A 17,345-nucleotide genomic window follows, 5' to 3' on the forward strand; every position below is an offset into this window, starting at 1 on the left:
ATATATATATAATATATATATATATATAAATTAAACGTACATACAGTTTTGGTTTATATTATTATTATTATTATTATTATTATTATTTAATGTTACATCACAAATAATGTTTTCAAAAAAGCTAGCTTTATTAACCTAATAAAAAACGTATTCTTTATTAATATTATCAATAATAATTACTACTTATTCAGTGACCAATATTAATAATAAATGAAATGTAGTAAATCATGAAATAAAAGCACAAGAAAGTTACATTAAAAAGTTCTAGCCTTTCACAACAGCCGTAACGGAGAGATTCAAGTGAGTTTCAGTGTATTTCGTCGGTGTCTACAGCTAGGAATGATGCAAAGGAAAATCAATTTGCAAACCTTGGAGAGTGTTTTAACTAGACAACTACATGGTGCAAAACAAGTAGTGGAGCAGTTGAGTGTGTGCATTCCTCAAATGTCTGTCAGCGAACAACATAACTCATCAAGGCCTCTAATTCATTTACACGGAAAAGAAAACAGTCAGACAAGACAGAGCCATGAGGGAAATTAAAGAGACAGACAGAAACGTGTAAAGTAAATGTGAGGTAATGACAGCAGAAAGTATTTCAGACCCTGTGATGTAAGAATCGCCCTCTGCTGGTGTTAACCAGGACCAACACGTTCCCGTCTCTCTCCAGCAGATCAGAGCTCAAGTCTGTGGAGTTTTCTTGTGTAAGTATGGCTGTACCTGTCAGCAGAGAGACCCTGTGGAAGCTGCCCTCCAGCTTGCTCAGGAGGATGTGGACGAAGCCGTCTTTGGAAAGCTGACCGGCGTCTTTCGTGCTCTGATCGTACACCACCACCTCCTGCCTGCGGCCCAGGTCAACCCAGAGAACAAACAGCACAGGAACACATCAGTCAGATGTCACAGAAACACAACACAGCACAGGAAACTTCTGACTATCCTCACAATATAGCAAAGCTGCTATGACGACATATACACACAAACATGTCATACCAAAAATTAACAAAAATAATATTTAGTTATAAATATATTATTAATATATATAATTTTTCAACACTATCCATCTATCTATCTATAAATATATATATATATATATATATATATATATATATATATATATATATATATATATATATAATATATATAATATACTATAAATAGAATATATATATATATATATAATTTTACAATACTTAATATTTACAATATTTATTTACAATGTATAATATTTACAATATTTACAGTATCCATTGTCAAGGACTGTGAATATATATATATATATATAATTTTCGGCTGCTGAAAATTTGGTGTATCCCTAATTTATATTTATATATATATATATATATAAATAATTTTCAGCAGCCGAAAGAGAAAAACGGCCAAAAATACGTGGCGAAAATATAGGCTACATATAATAATATATATTTTCCAACTGCGAACCATTTGCAGAAAGACAAGTCTTTTGCACATAAAGTGGAGACTGTGAGGCTTGCTAGCGTGTGCACCAGTGCATGAGACCTGAATCTGAGTGTGTGTGTGAGTGTGTGTGTGTGTGTGTGTGTGTTTGCCATGCAGCGGGAGCATGAAGCTCTGTCTGTGTGTGTGTGTGTGCTGCATGTGAGCCCCACTGTCTCAATGTTGTCAGGCAGTTTTTAATCACATGACCATCAGCCAGAGCCGCTGCAGAATGACTCACTACAATACTGGAGCACTACTGGAGAAAACACACAGAGAGGAGAGCAGGGGAGGAGAAACCAGGCCAGTAACAGAGGATGAAGATGAGGAAAGATGGAGGGACAAAAAAAGAGAAAAGGATGAAAAGAAGACAGTCATGCAGGAAGCGAAAACACACAATATTGGAGATTAACAGGAATGCATGGGAGTGTAGCAACAACTGCATTGGTTATATGGATACATTCATCTAGCAATACAATTTGGCCCTTGTCAAACTCACTCAAATCCTAACGCTTGCCCATTTTTCCTGCTTCTAACACATCAACTTTGAGGAAAAATTTTTTATATATCCCAATTTTTTGAAACTGAGATTTATACATAATCTGAAAGCTAAATAAATAAGTATGGTTTGGTAGGATAGGACAATATTTGGTATTATTTGAAAATCTGATATCTGAGGGTGCAAAAAAATCTAAATATTGAGAAAATCACCTTTAAAGTTGTGCAAATTAAATCCTTAGCAATGCATATTACTAATGATAATAGATATATATATATATATATATATATATATTTATATATAATATAAAATATATATTTAAGGTAGGAAATATACAAAACATCTTCATGGAATACGATCTTTAATTAATATCCTAATGATTTTTGGAAATAAAAGAAAAATCTATAATTTTGACCCATACAATGTATTGTTGGCTACTGCTACAAATACGTAAACCCATGCAACTTAAGACTGGTTTTGTGGTCCAGGGTAACACACACACATACACACATATATTCAGACTTCTTAAATTTTTGGTTGCCAAAATTCCAGTGAATCATCACTAATAAAAATGTCTGATTTGTGAATGAATCATTCTTTTGAGCCAAATTTTTTTTCATTTTTGGGTTAATATGATGACGTCACAATTTCTAATAATTTTTTTTTTTATGATTCAGTTGATTCAGAGTAAAAAAAAAATGGCAGAATTTTCATTTTTGGGTGAATATGATGACGTCACAATTTCTGATAAGCTGCTACTTTAAATGTTTGACCTCTTTAAAATCATCTGGATTCTGATTGGCTCTTAATGTTTTATCATTCATCAGCTAGAAAAAAAATAAAAAAAAATTCTGAAAGTGATTCCAATGACATCGTTCCTCTGTGACGTAATCAGTGTAGTTGTGGTGTGGACTTCACTATCCTCACAAAATTACAATGATTATTAACACTTTATATTCAAAGTTGTCATAGTTATCATCCTTGGTGCGAACGGACCTTTAACCACTAAAACACCAGTTGACCATTACATAGTAAGAAAACACCACCTTTAAATAAAAGGTCAAATCAGACTTAACCTGGCCTTTATTCTAAACAGCACTGACCTGATTTCAAATCCACATCAATGGACTTCAGTCAGTTATGATGATGTCATATTCCCTTTCATTCAAGTAAAGCTGAGCTTTGGACTTCACAACACGTTATATTGATCCTTTAATTTAGAAACAGCACTACACAGCCTTGCAAACACAGGGTCTATCTAAACGCAAGTAAGTAAGTGAGAAGGTCTATGTGTGAGAAACCAAAGGTCTGTGTGTGTTACAGTACGACACCCTCAGCTTGGCAGGGAGCCTGAAAAGTGATGTCACCTGCCAAAGGTCAGCCGCGGTGGAAGATTACCATGTTTCCCTGCCAGCCCAGCGCCACTGACTGCAAAAGTTAAATAATAGCACCTCAGTCCTGGTTTTAAAGCACCTGGAGAACGTTTACACCAATCACTCTTCATTTACTTTGAGCGATTATGCAAGTGAAGCTAAGCTGTTAGATAAGGTATTAAACTTGATTGACAGAGGATACTGAGAAACTAGGCCTCCCTCATCGCTCTGGCTGTCTCCCACAGGCCACGCCCCTTCTGTACAAGGTGTTCCGCCTTAATTGGATGAAGGCTAAACCTAGACAGTGACATCATCACCTGAGGATTATGAGCTCTTGTGAAGGCCTGCTGAAGCCTGAGCCACCTACAGGGCGAACACAAATGCTGCCACATCCAAACACACGACTGCGTTGTCAACTGGTTTTTACTAATAAGCCTTGGTCAACATCAAAACTACAGGCAGATTACTACTACAATGCTTTTTTCCTCCCCTCTTTTTTCTTTTTTAAAATCAAATTTTGTGTGAAAACGTCTCACAGGCCGACATAGCCAAGAAAAAGATTTTACAGCTCATATTTCACACTGGAAATAGAAGGCCAATTTGAGTGCATTGCATTGTGGGATATTCAATGCAGCGTGCTGAACATTTAAAATATGTAATGGCCTGTATAATGTATAATATTTATCATTTTATTATTTTAGACAATAAATATATAATGTGCTGTATAATATATAATTTATATTATTTGATTAATTATTTTAGACCATAAACAATGTACTGTATAGTTTATAACATCTATCGTTTTATTTAATAATTATTTCAGATAATCATTATGGCCTATGTACACTATGTACAGTATAATGTATAATAATTATTTTAGATGATAAATATGTACTGTATAATATGCCGTTTCTATTAATTATTAGTCTATTTTAGCCGTACTGTACTACACTATACAATAAATATATATATATATAATGGCCTGTATAATGTACAGTATAATGTATATTTTATGAATTATTTTAGACAATAAATATATCATTTACTACATATTTTAGACAATAAATATCTCGTACAAGACAATAAACTATTTTAGACAATAAACAATGCACCATATAATGCATAATATCTATTATTTCAGAAGGCATATATATAATGGCCTTTATAATGCATAATATTTAATATTTTAGACAATAAATATATAATATATGGTATAATATATATTATGTATCATTTATTCAGCATTATTTACCCATCAAATTATATAATGTAATGTGTAACATATAAAATAAATATATAATGTATTAAATATTTTCACTTTTCACTCAATAAAATTGCAAGAGTGGAACTATTGGAACTATAATAAATACAGCTGCATTAAAATACACTGAAATACTGTAATACTGTTGTTTTCATTCAGGTATTCCATGAGTACAGAAATGTACAAAATGTGAATAGTATACAGTACATATTGCACACTCAAGAAATATTAAAAATAGTATGGTAATATGCTATTCTGAACATAGCCAGAGACACTTGAAAAATCCTGTCAGCAATGCTATGGGGTTGTAATTAGGTACCCACTTAATACTAAACCAAGCCATGGAGAGGATCAGTAATAGTTGGGTGTCACCCACTAAGACGAGCGTGTCAAATAGCAACATTTTCCAAGAGCCACATGATGGTCCCAAGGTCACTGCAGAGATCTGGAACACATCCAGATCATTTACATGCTGTTACTTCAGGATTTAAAAAAATGGCACGATTGATTTCTATTTGTGTCACCTGTCGGGGCCTGTGTGGACACATGTATCCTGAGACCATCTGACCAGTGCCATTCACTTCTCGCCTGCCTCATTTGTTAGAATTTAACCTGTTGACAAGTATGTCCTCTGTCCCTTCACACGTTCAGTAGGCACATCAGGACACATTCAACAATGTAGGAGTCATTTTTCACATCAAAACGTGTAGACAGCTACAGGACAGGAAACTACTTACGTTGTTGCTCAAGTCAAGTCACGTTTATATAGCGCCATTTCAAAGTAGCTTCACACTGAAAATAACTGTTTATAATTTCTAGTGTAAAATTGATAAATTATAAAACAAATTCAATTTCAGCTGTAAAGCAGCTCTACAGAAAACAATAGTGTAATTATTCAGCTCAGTTCAGTTCAATGCTGTTTCAATTCAGTTGAATAACTGTCAATATTACAGGCAATCTCTATAATGTATATTTATTAATTATTTTAGGCTACACACACACAAACACACACACACACACACACACATACATATATATATATATATATATATATATATAGTACAGTATAATTATATATTTTATTTAATATATTTTATTTAATAATTATTTCAGACAATAAATATATAGTGGCCTGTGTAATGTATAATATTTATTTATTATTTTAGACCATAATATACTGTATAATGTATAATATTTATTATTATCAATATCCATGTTGCAAAATTCTATTTAATTCAAATTGTGTTCTAATTCAATAATGTCCTTTTTCCATGATGTTGAACTGAGCAATTTGTAAATAAAACCCGAAAGAGTTTGATTATAAATAAAGTATGCAGTACAGCAGTCGTGCACTGACATGATTGAAAAAAAAACAAACAAACAAACATGAAGGCTAACTTTCAGTTTCTGAACAGCATACTGATTTAAATTACTCAATGACCCAAATTTAACTACCAAAACTTTTTTTATGCAACACTATTTTGTTCATACTTAAGGTTTGGGATCTGAAGAGACCTCTAGATTTTAAGGGACAAGAGTCGAAAAATATCCCAAAGACTTGTACTGAAAAAGGAACCCATGCCAAAAATGGCATTAAAATATCAGAGACTTGACAGTAGGCTCATTTGATTTAGTCACTACCCACAACAAGCTAACAACTACCACAGACAACACTAGAAACCACATAGCAACGCCTTGCATCACCCTATTATCATGCCGACGATGTTTTTTTTGGAAAATATATAACCCTATTAATTTCTATGAGTGAAACTTTACAAAGGTGATGTTCTACAAAGTGTACAAGATAAAGGCCTGGAGAATAAGCTTCCTGTCTTTGTGCAATCCGTACATCCTTAAGATCTGCCTATTCGGCTGTCTTCGCTCTGGGCGACTGCATAGCCATCTGTCAGTACCAGCTCAATGGAACATTCAGCAGCACAGATTACCATAAGCCAAGACTGTTCGTGGCTGCAGAGGAAGTCCTGCTTCTGTACCATTGCACTCTATCTACAGCACTTAACACTGACCCATTTACAATGCAGGCCAGGCAATTGGTGCATATGGTGCCTTCCGCTGATGTAATCTGAAATGGGCCGAACACAGAGCCATGGGGGACCTCGGCATTATCTCAGTGTGGATGTGTGCTGCTCATCCATTAATACCCTCTTTCACATCCTTTCTTTATTCTCACTCACAATGGACCACACTGGTGGCCTTTGGTTGCGGTGATGTCGTTACTTTCAGCTCACACATTGATGCCACAACTTCTGGCAATGGCAGCTGTCCAAAGCAGTGGGGGGGATGAAGGGGGTAGGGTTTTGTCTGGATCCTGCACTAGTCGTGTAGATGAATTGCACGTGCTCAGCAAGCGCTCTGCTAGTGGCCACGCTAAAGATTATGATGTCATGCTCATCCAATAACAAAGAGTTTCCAGAATTCGCCCCATCCCACCTCCCCCCACTTACACCCAGATAGCTTCAGCTTTATCCGGGACTTGCATTAATCACGAGCGTTATCCTCTTTAGTGAGGGATATAATAAAAGCCACACAGTCTCTAAACTCGGCAATGGAAAGAAATGGGGAATGCAGAGAAAGATTGACCCAAGAAAACAGTGCCACTCTGTTAAGTTCAGATGGAACTGGTTTTTGCCAGCAGATCGGGATCAAAGTGCCCCCTTTTTTGGAAACAAATAGCACACAAAGGCCCAGAGCTGACAAGTACCATATAACAGATTTCATTAATGGTGTGACTGAAAATCGCAATGCATTCCCCATGTGGCATCATTTTTTTCGGAAAGCAAGATGCGCAATAAAAGCAGATCAGTTTTCAACATTGACCTCTTCAGCTGTGGCATGGAGTTTTACGTGACATCTGTCAGTGGTTGGATTTCCCCCTAAGAGTTCTGTCAGTTTCACAGAGTGCCTAAAAATATTAGACTTGGCATGCCAGTCGGGTGGGAAAAATGATGTCATATTCGATGTAGTAGTCATGGAAAACTCAAGTCTCCAATTTCAGAACCTCTGATAACCAATAAACCTATAATGTTCCTCCAAATTTAGAAAGGCTAGCTGCTAGCCAGAGACCCTTGATACAGTCTAACCGTCTCAAACATTTTCTTCAACTTCAAACAGACTACTACACCTAATTACAAACTAATTTTACATGAGGAAGTGTCAAATACTAAATGTGCATATGAATTTGACTGCAGATGTTGCACGTTGGTGCCAAAACTGGGACTCTTTAATGGGTATTCACAAGTAAACATTAGTTCATTACAATATTGTGTAGTGACATGGTTGTGAAGTCCACACAAAACTAACACCATTGTAAATTGAACCCTAACAATCCCAGCAGCCCTCATAAAAAAAACAACAACCTCCTTGATGCCACAAAAATAGCACCACAATTTCTCAATTACATAAACTAGCCACATGCTCTCTCAAACACACACTTGATACCTTGACCTTTCCGTTGGGCTGGAGGAGCTCGGTAACTGACACCTTGTCCTGCTGAAGCCTCCTCTTGACCAGTTTGGAGCAGCAGACGTTGACGGCGCCGTGCACATGTGAGGCATTGTACTCCGAGAAAGTCCGGCTGTCAATGACCAGCAATCGCCCAGCTCCACGTTGCAGAAGGCCCGCTAGCCGCTTGATATCCATGGCACTGCGACGGCACTTCTCCCCCACCATGGAAGTGCCCAGAACTCCTCTCTGGATGAGGGTTGCGCACAACAACAACCAATGCAGAGACAGTGGATCAGTGATAAAATCACTGACGCCGGTCACAAAGAGACATCAAGGTGCGCATGGTGTCTGGGGAAAAAACAAAGGCAACAGCTTTTTATTGTTTTATTTTAGACAGCACTTCGTCAACAATCATAAACAGTGATTCATCTCATTTAGGCTTTTCGTCACATAGTTCCTTATTCATTGTTTCTTGTAAGGAAAAACTATGCAGGACAAAAACAAATTACCTACCATAAAAATGTAAAAAAAAATAATAAAAAAAAAAATAACAAAAAAAATAAAAAAAAATAATAATAATAATAATAATAATAATAATAAAAAAAAAAAAAAAATGTTGGTTCTAGCTTTAAAACCTTAATATCATTCATTGTTGAGTAAATGACTATTTTGACTAGCAACTATATTTTAATAAAAAAATAATTCACTAAATTCACATATTTGAAAATCTTTAGTTCACCTAAAGTCATGTGGTACAACTAAAAAACAAACAAACAAACAAACCAAAAAAAAAAAAAAAAAAAAAAAAAACAACAACAAAAAAACATAAAATAGGAAAATATATCACAGAGTCAAAGCCAAGAAGTCTCTTAAAATATCAGATTATTTCATCTTTTTATGATGAATCAAGGTTAGTTAGTTATAAAATTTCATGTGGAGCGACTCCTAAAAAACTTATTAATATGCTTACAATATCTATCAATTAATGATGCATGATGTGTCATTTTTAAATAATTTGTATCTAGAAAAATATTTTAAAACAATTTTGATGGCCAAATGAAAATTTGTTGTTACAATTTACTTGATGGTTACACCACCTGACATTTTACAGTCATTAAATTGAAACTTTTCTTACAAACGGTATAAAGTTTTGGTAACAGTTTACAATAATGTTCCATTAGTTAACATTTGTTAATGCACTAATTAAAATTAACTAACTGGCAATTTGTTGCAGTGTTTATTGAGCTTTGTTAACATTAGGATAAACAATAAAAATACATTGTTAGTTCATTTTACCTTGGATCCATTAAATAATATGAACAGATACAAATTTAGATTTTAATTATGTATTAGGAAAAGTTGTCATTTATATTAACTAAAATGAATAAATGCATAAGAAGTATTTTTCATTCTTAGCTCGTTAACTATTGTAAACAAATGGATCCGATTGTAAAGTGCTATCAAAGTTTTCTGAACAATATGAAACAAACATGAATACAAACTTGTCTACATTTATTTAAAATTGCTCTTTTAAACTATTTTGCCTTTATCGTGGAGACTGATATTTGTCACTGACCAGCCAATTCATTCATATATATAATTAAATAAATCAGACATACAAACAACAAATAATGTACTACATTCTGCACACCTCAGCATTGATAACATGCATTATTATAAACTAATGTAAACATCTTCTGTAGTCATTTTTCTCTTTCAGACCAACTACTGTCATTGCTGAGCAATAGTGGGAGGAGAAGCCTGCTTAGCAAGTTAACACATGTATATTAATGGCATGAACATTTAAAGCTAACTTTATTGTTTCCTTGTGTACTGAGGTTTGTTATGGCCACAGTAATGCAAAAACACGGTATGTAGCGCACTTTCAATTCACTGGCCATGCAGTCACGTCTGCATTTGCGTATGTTTCTCGCCTTAAAGACACTAATGAAACAGGAACCACCTGCGTCAGGGAGTATGAAAGCCAGCTGCAGCCCGAGCAGCATCTGCTGTCACACGAAAATCTTCAATAAATTCATCAAGTGCCTCCTCTCATATATCAACACTGACCATAACAGCTATTCATACCTGTCCAAAAACAAAACAAATGGACCAATGCAAATATAGACCTCAAATGCTAGCTTAAAATGTACTGTAAACACATCTGCTATGATAATTAATAGAATAGGATAACTAATAATATGATAAAGTTGTCTACTTGGTGTTTTAACGCCTTCCTAGCTTTCTTGGCTATTTTCATGAATAACAAGTTTAAATACTATAAAAGAGCAATTTTGAGCAAGGAGCAAGTTTGCTTTAGTTACTGTAATCAGTGTTGATTTCTTCAAAATTGTTTTCTGAGTAATATAGTTTTTCTATACATACATATACATATATATATATATATATATATATATATATATATATATATATATATATATATATATATATATATATATATATATATATATACTATATATATATATATATATATATATATAAAATTCAGATTTTAGTTTCAAAATTTACTATCAATTTCTGAGTGAAAATAGTTTCTACACCAACATATTTCAGTCTAGGCTCATATTTATTTAATGGTTATGTATTTTATGAATGGCAATACTGATTCTAGCTCAGCAAATCTTGATCTGAAATATGCAAACCATTTCATACTGACCCAGTTTATATTACAGCCAGAGAGGATGTGACGTTAGGAAACTGAACCAACACGGATTATGTAACAAGACTGGAAAAAATGTGCCATTTATAGCCTCGGCTGCAAGGATCATATATAGTCTTTTCAATAATCTTGTTATTGCAGAAGCAAATTTAGCCTAAATATTCCACTTGGCAGAACACAGTTTTATATATTCAGTGTACGTGCATCTGTGTTGGAGGAAGGCATGTGTGAAGGAGGGAGAGCGATTGTTTATGGCTGGATGAGTGGGGTGATGTTTTGATCAGGCCTGAAAGAGCAGGAACTGCTTGAGTATGCAGTGACCTTCTGAATGCTTCAATTTCCAAACCGCTCAATTCATTACATTATGCAGAGCAAAAGACTAAACCAAGAGCCAATCGAGGATGAGGGAAATATTCGTTTGCACTGCAGATGGTTCAAATATCCATAAAATCTCATGAAGAGAAAGCTTTCAATTAGAGGTCAACCGATAGTGGATTTTGCCGATACCGATAGCTACTGTAGGTTGGACCACACTGGCCGATACCGATTAATTAATCGATAGTTTTTAAAATGCATACTGAACAAAAACTAAAATAGTGCTTTATTTAAAAAAAAAAAAAAAAAAAAAAAAAAAAAAAAAAACAGTACCGAATCATACTAGTAGTAGTAATAATAATAAAAGTAATAATAATATAGTAAATGTTGAAATTACCACAAAATCCATTTTATTTTTTTCCAATCCATTTTAATAGTTAAAGTTTATTAACCAAAAAGCCTAATTAATTAAAACCATGAAACTTATACATTTTCATATCAATTTAATAAAAGTTTAACAAAAATTACATGTCAAGGGCCCTATGAAATGTTTTATTTTTTTTCTCACCATATTTTTTATTGTTACCAAATTCTGTGTTTTAGCATGTCTAATTATATGAATGCATAAAACAACTTAATTCATTCATTTTTTTTTAAAGAAGCCTTATGATTTTTTCCCCCTCAAAAATTCAGTGTTTAAAAAAACGGAGCAAACGGAAAGAGTGATCTATATTATAGCTCTATAAATGAAGCATACAGACTTTATTAGAGCCACAGAAAGACAAACGTTTCGATGAAAATGCTCAAAATACAATTCATTATGGACATTAACAATGATACGGGGCGAATATAATGTAATTTAATGAAAAACTATGTGAATGGCGCTCTGTGGCGTGGCAGGATTTTCTGTCAGCTGCATTTAAATCCGGGTCTGAAGTTTCTCGCTCTTTTTAGCGTGCAGCGTCACATGTCTAAACAAACAGCACGTGCTGTCAGTGATTTCAATCACTAGAGGCCGCTCTCACACTGTATAATGAAAACAGACCCTTCTCAGCCGCTCCAGCAACAGACGCAACCCGGAAAACTATCGGCATGGATTTTTGCTGATAACCGATTGTTCCAGCAATCAACTATCGGTGCCGATTAATCGGCAAAACCGATACATCGGTCGACCTCTACTTTCAATAATAACTTTCTTGCAGAAAATCATAAAATCCAGGTAAAAAGAATGCTTTACCATAGTTATAATGAAACTGTTTCATTCTTAAAGGATCGTTCACACACAAATTCAAATTCTGTCATTTATTCACCCTCATTTCATTTTGTATGACTTTCTTCTGTGGAGCACAAAAGAAGATATTTTTAAGAATGTTTTAGCTGTTCAATAAAAGTCAATGGGGTCCAAATTCTTCTTTTGTGTTCCATAGACAAACAGATTTGGCATTATGATTTTACTCAGACAGAGCTATGGTTGTCATTCTAAAAAAGTGAAAACACATACAAATATCATAGTAGTAAATACCATAATCTCAAATGAAATTGCTCATGCTAGTCGCACTCTACTCCCCGCCACACTAGTCATAAATAAAACAGCGTTGGCTGGCTCCCTCCTCCTCTCTCTTACTAATGGAAGGGTAACCACACCAAAAGTGAAAGTGGAAAGAGGTAACCTTTCTCCTCCAACCGGACAAACATGTCACTCTATGACAAAGTCTGTTAGTTTAGAATAGATGCCTTTGCTAGAAGGCTTTTATGTAATGAGATTCGTCAGAAAAAAAAGTTCTGACTGTAACAGAATGTGTTAGTGAGCGTCTAAGCAGGGATACATGCCGAATGAAGACAACCAAGACTGTGGTTAAGGTTTAGCAGATGATCAAGATAAGCTCTTCTCTATCTGCCCACTGCCAGTAAGCAAAGATTTGGAAATTTAACTAGCTTTAATTTTATTTAGCTTGTATTTTTATTATAAATTATTGTTTACTTTTAAAAAGTTTTAATGGTTCAAAAATAGTTTTTGTTACATCTGTAACTTCCTAAAATAATTAAAACTGTTCAGTATCAGTTTTAGCTTTTATTTCTTGTAACTGAACACCACCAATTGTTCCTTTTTCCTCAAACAATACTTAAAGCGATAGTTCACCCAAAAATGAAAGTTCTGTCAAAATTTACTCAACCTCGTGACTTCCTGTTTTCTGTGAAACACAAAAGAAGATATTTTGAAGAATGGTAGGAAACCAAACAGGAACCGATTATTCAGATTATCGTACTTTATGTCCCAAAGAAGAAAGTAGGTTTGAAATGACATCAGGGTGAGTAAATGATGACACAATGTCAATTTTTTGGGTGAATTACATAATATTAATAATGAAATGTGCACTGTGGCTGGTTGTTTTACGTGATCATGAGACAGTCGCTTCTTTTCTAAACGGCTGGTTCTTTTTGACAGAATGCACAATACAATAGGAGATTAGCCTGAATCAGTCCATCTAATATTGAATGAAAAAAAAAGATGATTTGTACCCAATTTTTCATTGAGTTGGGTTAAATTGGGTAAAACAAAATTCTACTATAGTGCACATTTACTTTTAATTTGTTTGTTGTTTTTATTTTACTTAACAACAATACAATGTCAAAAATCTATTAAAAATCTATTATCTATTAAAAAAAAACTATGAAGAAAAACAAAAAATGAATGATTTTAGCACACTTTTTAGTTTTTGTTAAATTGCAAATGTTTTTTTATTTTACTTAAAAACATCTTGTGTTGGGTTTTGTTTTACTCAAAAAACCCCCAGAAAACTATGAAGAAAAATAAAAAACGAACAAGTGCAAGTGTTTTCAAAAACTAAAACAACAAAAACACTAAGAAAGAAATATAAAAAATATACTTGCAAATGTTTGTTTTTATTTTACTCAATAAAATGGCAAAAAAAAAAAACTAATGAAGAAAAATACAAATTTTAATTCCAGTTTTCATTTGTCTTTTAGTACACATTTATAGTTTTAGTTTTTGCTTCTATTTTGCTTCACAAAAATAAAAATAAAACATTTGCTTGCTAGCAAACGTTTGTTTTTATTTGACTTAAAAATATTTGCTTTACTGCTCATTTTCGTTGACAATAATAACCTTGATTGTTGGCTGCTTCAAACTTTCACACTTTATCTTTGCGTCTATCTCATTCTCACTGCTGCTGCATTGAGGGAGGGTGATGCTGCGACGCGGAGATATCTGCAGCGCCATGCAGAAATCAGCAAGGAGAGACTGAGACACACACACACACACACACACACACAGACTCTCAAACACACATCTACACATATAAAAATAATCACATATTCTACATAAAGCACTTTTGTTCTATAGAACATTAAAAACCAAGCATTCCAGCAGCATGTTCCTTCACACGTCCAGTGTTTCTCTCCAAACAACTGCAAGTCAAATATTCATCCATCAGTTTCATCCATCAGTTTTCACAACACCTCCACATAAACAAACCCAGCGCGGTACGAGCGACGCTGCCAGAGGACCAGCCTCACGCGACCAGCAGCATCCCAACATGGACGCCTTTGTTTTGATCACATTCCCAGTCACCATAAGTAACCATAACCCGCATCTCACCAGAACGCAAACAAATGCGAAATTCCAACAAGCCACCAGAGACCCCAACCTCCATACCATCCTTCACTCTCTCTAATCGCTCCACAGGAAGGATGTTCAGCCACACCTTGGAGAAAAGAATCCCCTCTGTAACCTCTCCTGCAATCGGCCGATCGATAACACAACAACAGCCCCCCCGTGGGCCGCAGGATGAGATGGAGAAGTCGGCGGTGAAGTGGAGGCACGTCAGAGCATAACAAGGCTGACGCTGCATGTGTCTAATGGCGTTCCTTCTGCTTGACAACTCCAGTTGCGGGAGGGTGGGTGGGGGGGGGTGCTGTGCACTGCAGTTTGACATCAAGAGAAGGTGTGTGTTCTCTCGAGAACAGGATTATTATGCACTTTTATTTAGTATTCACACCTGTCGTGCATTTTCTGCGATGCCGAGGTGTGGCACATTTTATTTCTGTTGCATCGATGTTGCATTCATGCATCTATATGGATACTGTACTTCCTCGAAAACACCGGCATAAACAGTGGTGCAAAGTGCTGTTGTGGAGACAGAGTGAGATTACACTGTTGCCATGGCAACTGAATGTAAAAACGGAAAAGGAGAAAAAGTTGACTGGGCGAGAGAAGAGGATGCGGAGGCTGTCATCTCACATCCCAAAAGGAGGAACACTCCAAACATCTGTTCTATTGATTTACAAGGATTTGATACTACTTCTGAGATGCATGTTGGGAAATGAAACCAAAAAAAATCTAGTAGAAAGAGGTTTTTTTAGCTGACACCGTAAAAAAAAAAAAATAAATAAATAAAAAGATTTTTCGACGTTGTAAACAGGGTTAAATAAAATAACATTAACCAAAATAAAATAAAAAATCTATACATTTCAGTTAGTTGCCAAAGTGACATTTTTAATTTTTACTTTAGTTAACTTTTTATGTAGGCCTACTAAATAAAATAAATAATAATAAAAATAAAACGGAATACATTTAAAACTTAAATTAAATTATTAAAAACTAGGCTTTGTATATAAATATACTACTAAAAAAAGACAAAAACAAAATATAAAAACATAAAATTAACTAATACTAAAATGAAAACAAAAAACTAATGGTATCTCACTGATGCTAAAATAACACTGGCTGTAAATAAAACAAAATATTACTGGAGTATATTTGGCAAATACTATTTCAGTTTTTCTACTTGAAAACTATTACTTTGTAATTATTTGTGAAATTTATTAGCAATTTCTGAGTAAAAACTGTTTCAAAGTAAAGGCACGTTCGTTTACACCAGGGACGATAACGTTAAAATGTTCAAAGGGTACGTTTACACAACACAACTGTAAAAAAAAATGGAATTTTAATGGAATGGAATTGAATTCCTTTGCGTTTTTGAAGAGTTTTGCATAGTTTATCTGTGTAAACGACTGAAAAAACTTTATATTATTCATGCCAGTAGTTGGCGACGTCACTTTGTAAAGAAACACTACGCGCCTGCACACATACGCATTCCTATAGACTGAACACGTAATACACACACGCATGATGTTATTGTATTCACAAATACATGTTTTTGTAGAGAGGTGATAATGGTATAATTTTCAAAAATTTGCAATTTAACACCCGTTTTCAAAAGTTTGCATTTACAGGCCCCTAAAATTCCGTTTTCGTGTATATGGACACCCAAAACCCATAAAAAAGTTTTTAGTTGAAAACAGTGTCGTGTAAACGCCCCCTAAATCAATTACAATAAGGAGATTTGCACCATAACTATAACGTAAACGACACACAGGAACGATATCGTTAGAATCACTTTCAGAACATTTTTTTGTTTTTCAGATGAACGATAAAAACACTGTCAGCCAATCAGAATCCAACGGAATTCAAAGAGTTCGAACATTTCAAGCAGCAGACGAGAAAACTGTTTAAAATAAACATAAGGTTACCGCCCATTGGCATATTGTTATAGTTATCGTTCCTGTCGTGTATGGGCCTTAAATCCTAAAGCAATGTTTTTCAGGGCATGACAGCCAAACAAAGAGAAGCACACCACTATTTAAAGTGACAGCGATTGCTTTTTAATGACAGACTGCACCTGAACAGCTGCGAACAAACCTCGCTGAATGGAGGAAAAAGGAAAGCAAAATATCGTAATCCAGGTTATTCATTAACTGTATGGATGACATCACTTATTTGGACTCTGTGCCATACGAACGCTGATGCAAAGCATTGTTCTGTCTGAGCCTGCATGCATTTGTTAATCATTGTTGCAGTGATATCATCTGTTGTGATGAACAGGATTTGTTAAACACGGGCCGATCTGTCTTTTTCATTATGGTACAAGAAGATTTTGTTTAAATTTAAATCACAAGAATAGATCACATTTCTAATCAGTGCATCAGTATGTAGCAATATTTTCAAAGTTTTCCTTCTGGGACAAACTAGAACCATGTGCGCTCACTTAAATCATAACCATTGTGAGAAAACACTCAAGATCTCAGTAAGACCAGGCAACCTCTCTCACAGCCCCCTAGTTCTCCATCCGCTGTAATTCTCATCAGTGGCTCAGCTCTGCTGGGGTCTGAACGCTGACAGCCTGAGATTAACGCTCTGAACGGGGTCAGAGTAACACACACTATTACCCTGAACCGTCACATCTGTCTTCACACCTGTCTTAGGAGTCATGCTGCAATATG

General features: G+C 34.7%; 1 protein-coding gene across 3 annotated transcripts in view; it reads right to left on the bottom strand.

Annotated features, from left to right (window-relative positions):
• Positions 1-17,345, bottom strand: part of LOC109053382 (dual specificity protein phosphatase 8-like) — a 48,684-nt gene that overhangs the window by 29,809 nt on the left and 1,530 nt on the right. Inside the window, exons 1-3 of one of the 3 annotated variants that reach the window (XM_042715687.1) lie at positions 14,768-14,934; positions 8,042-8,395; positions 718-856 (exon numbers count right to left, since the gene is read on the bottom strand). In XM_042715687.1, coding sequence (XP_042571621.1) covers positions 718-856; positions 8,042-8,272 — 370 coding nt within the window. In that variant the 5' untranslated portion in view covers positions 8,273-8,395; positions 14,768-14,934. Of the gene's footprint in view, positions 1-717; positions 857-8,041; positions 8,396-14,718; positions 14,740-14,767; positions 14,935-17,345 lie in introns of those variants that run through there. The other 2 variants (XM_042715688.1, XM_042715686.1) reach the window with 2 other exon arrangements.

The sequence above is a fragment of the Cyprinus carpio genome, chromosome A25 (assembly GCF_018340385.1).
Source record: "Cyprinus carpio isolate SPL01 chromosome A25, ASM1834038v1, whole genome shotgun sequence".
NCBI classification, from domain to species: domain Eukaryota; kingdom Metazoa; phylum Chordata; class Actinopteri; order Cypriniformes; family Cyprinidae; genus Cyprinus; species Cyprinus carpio.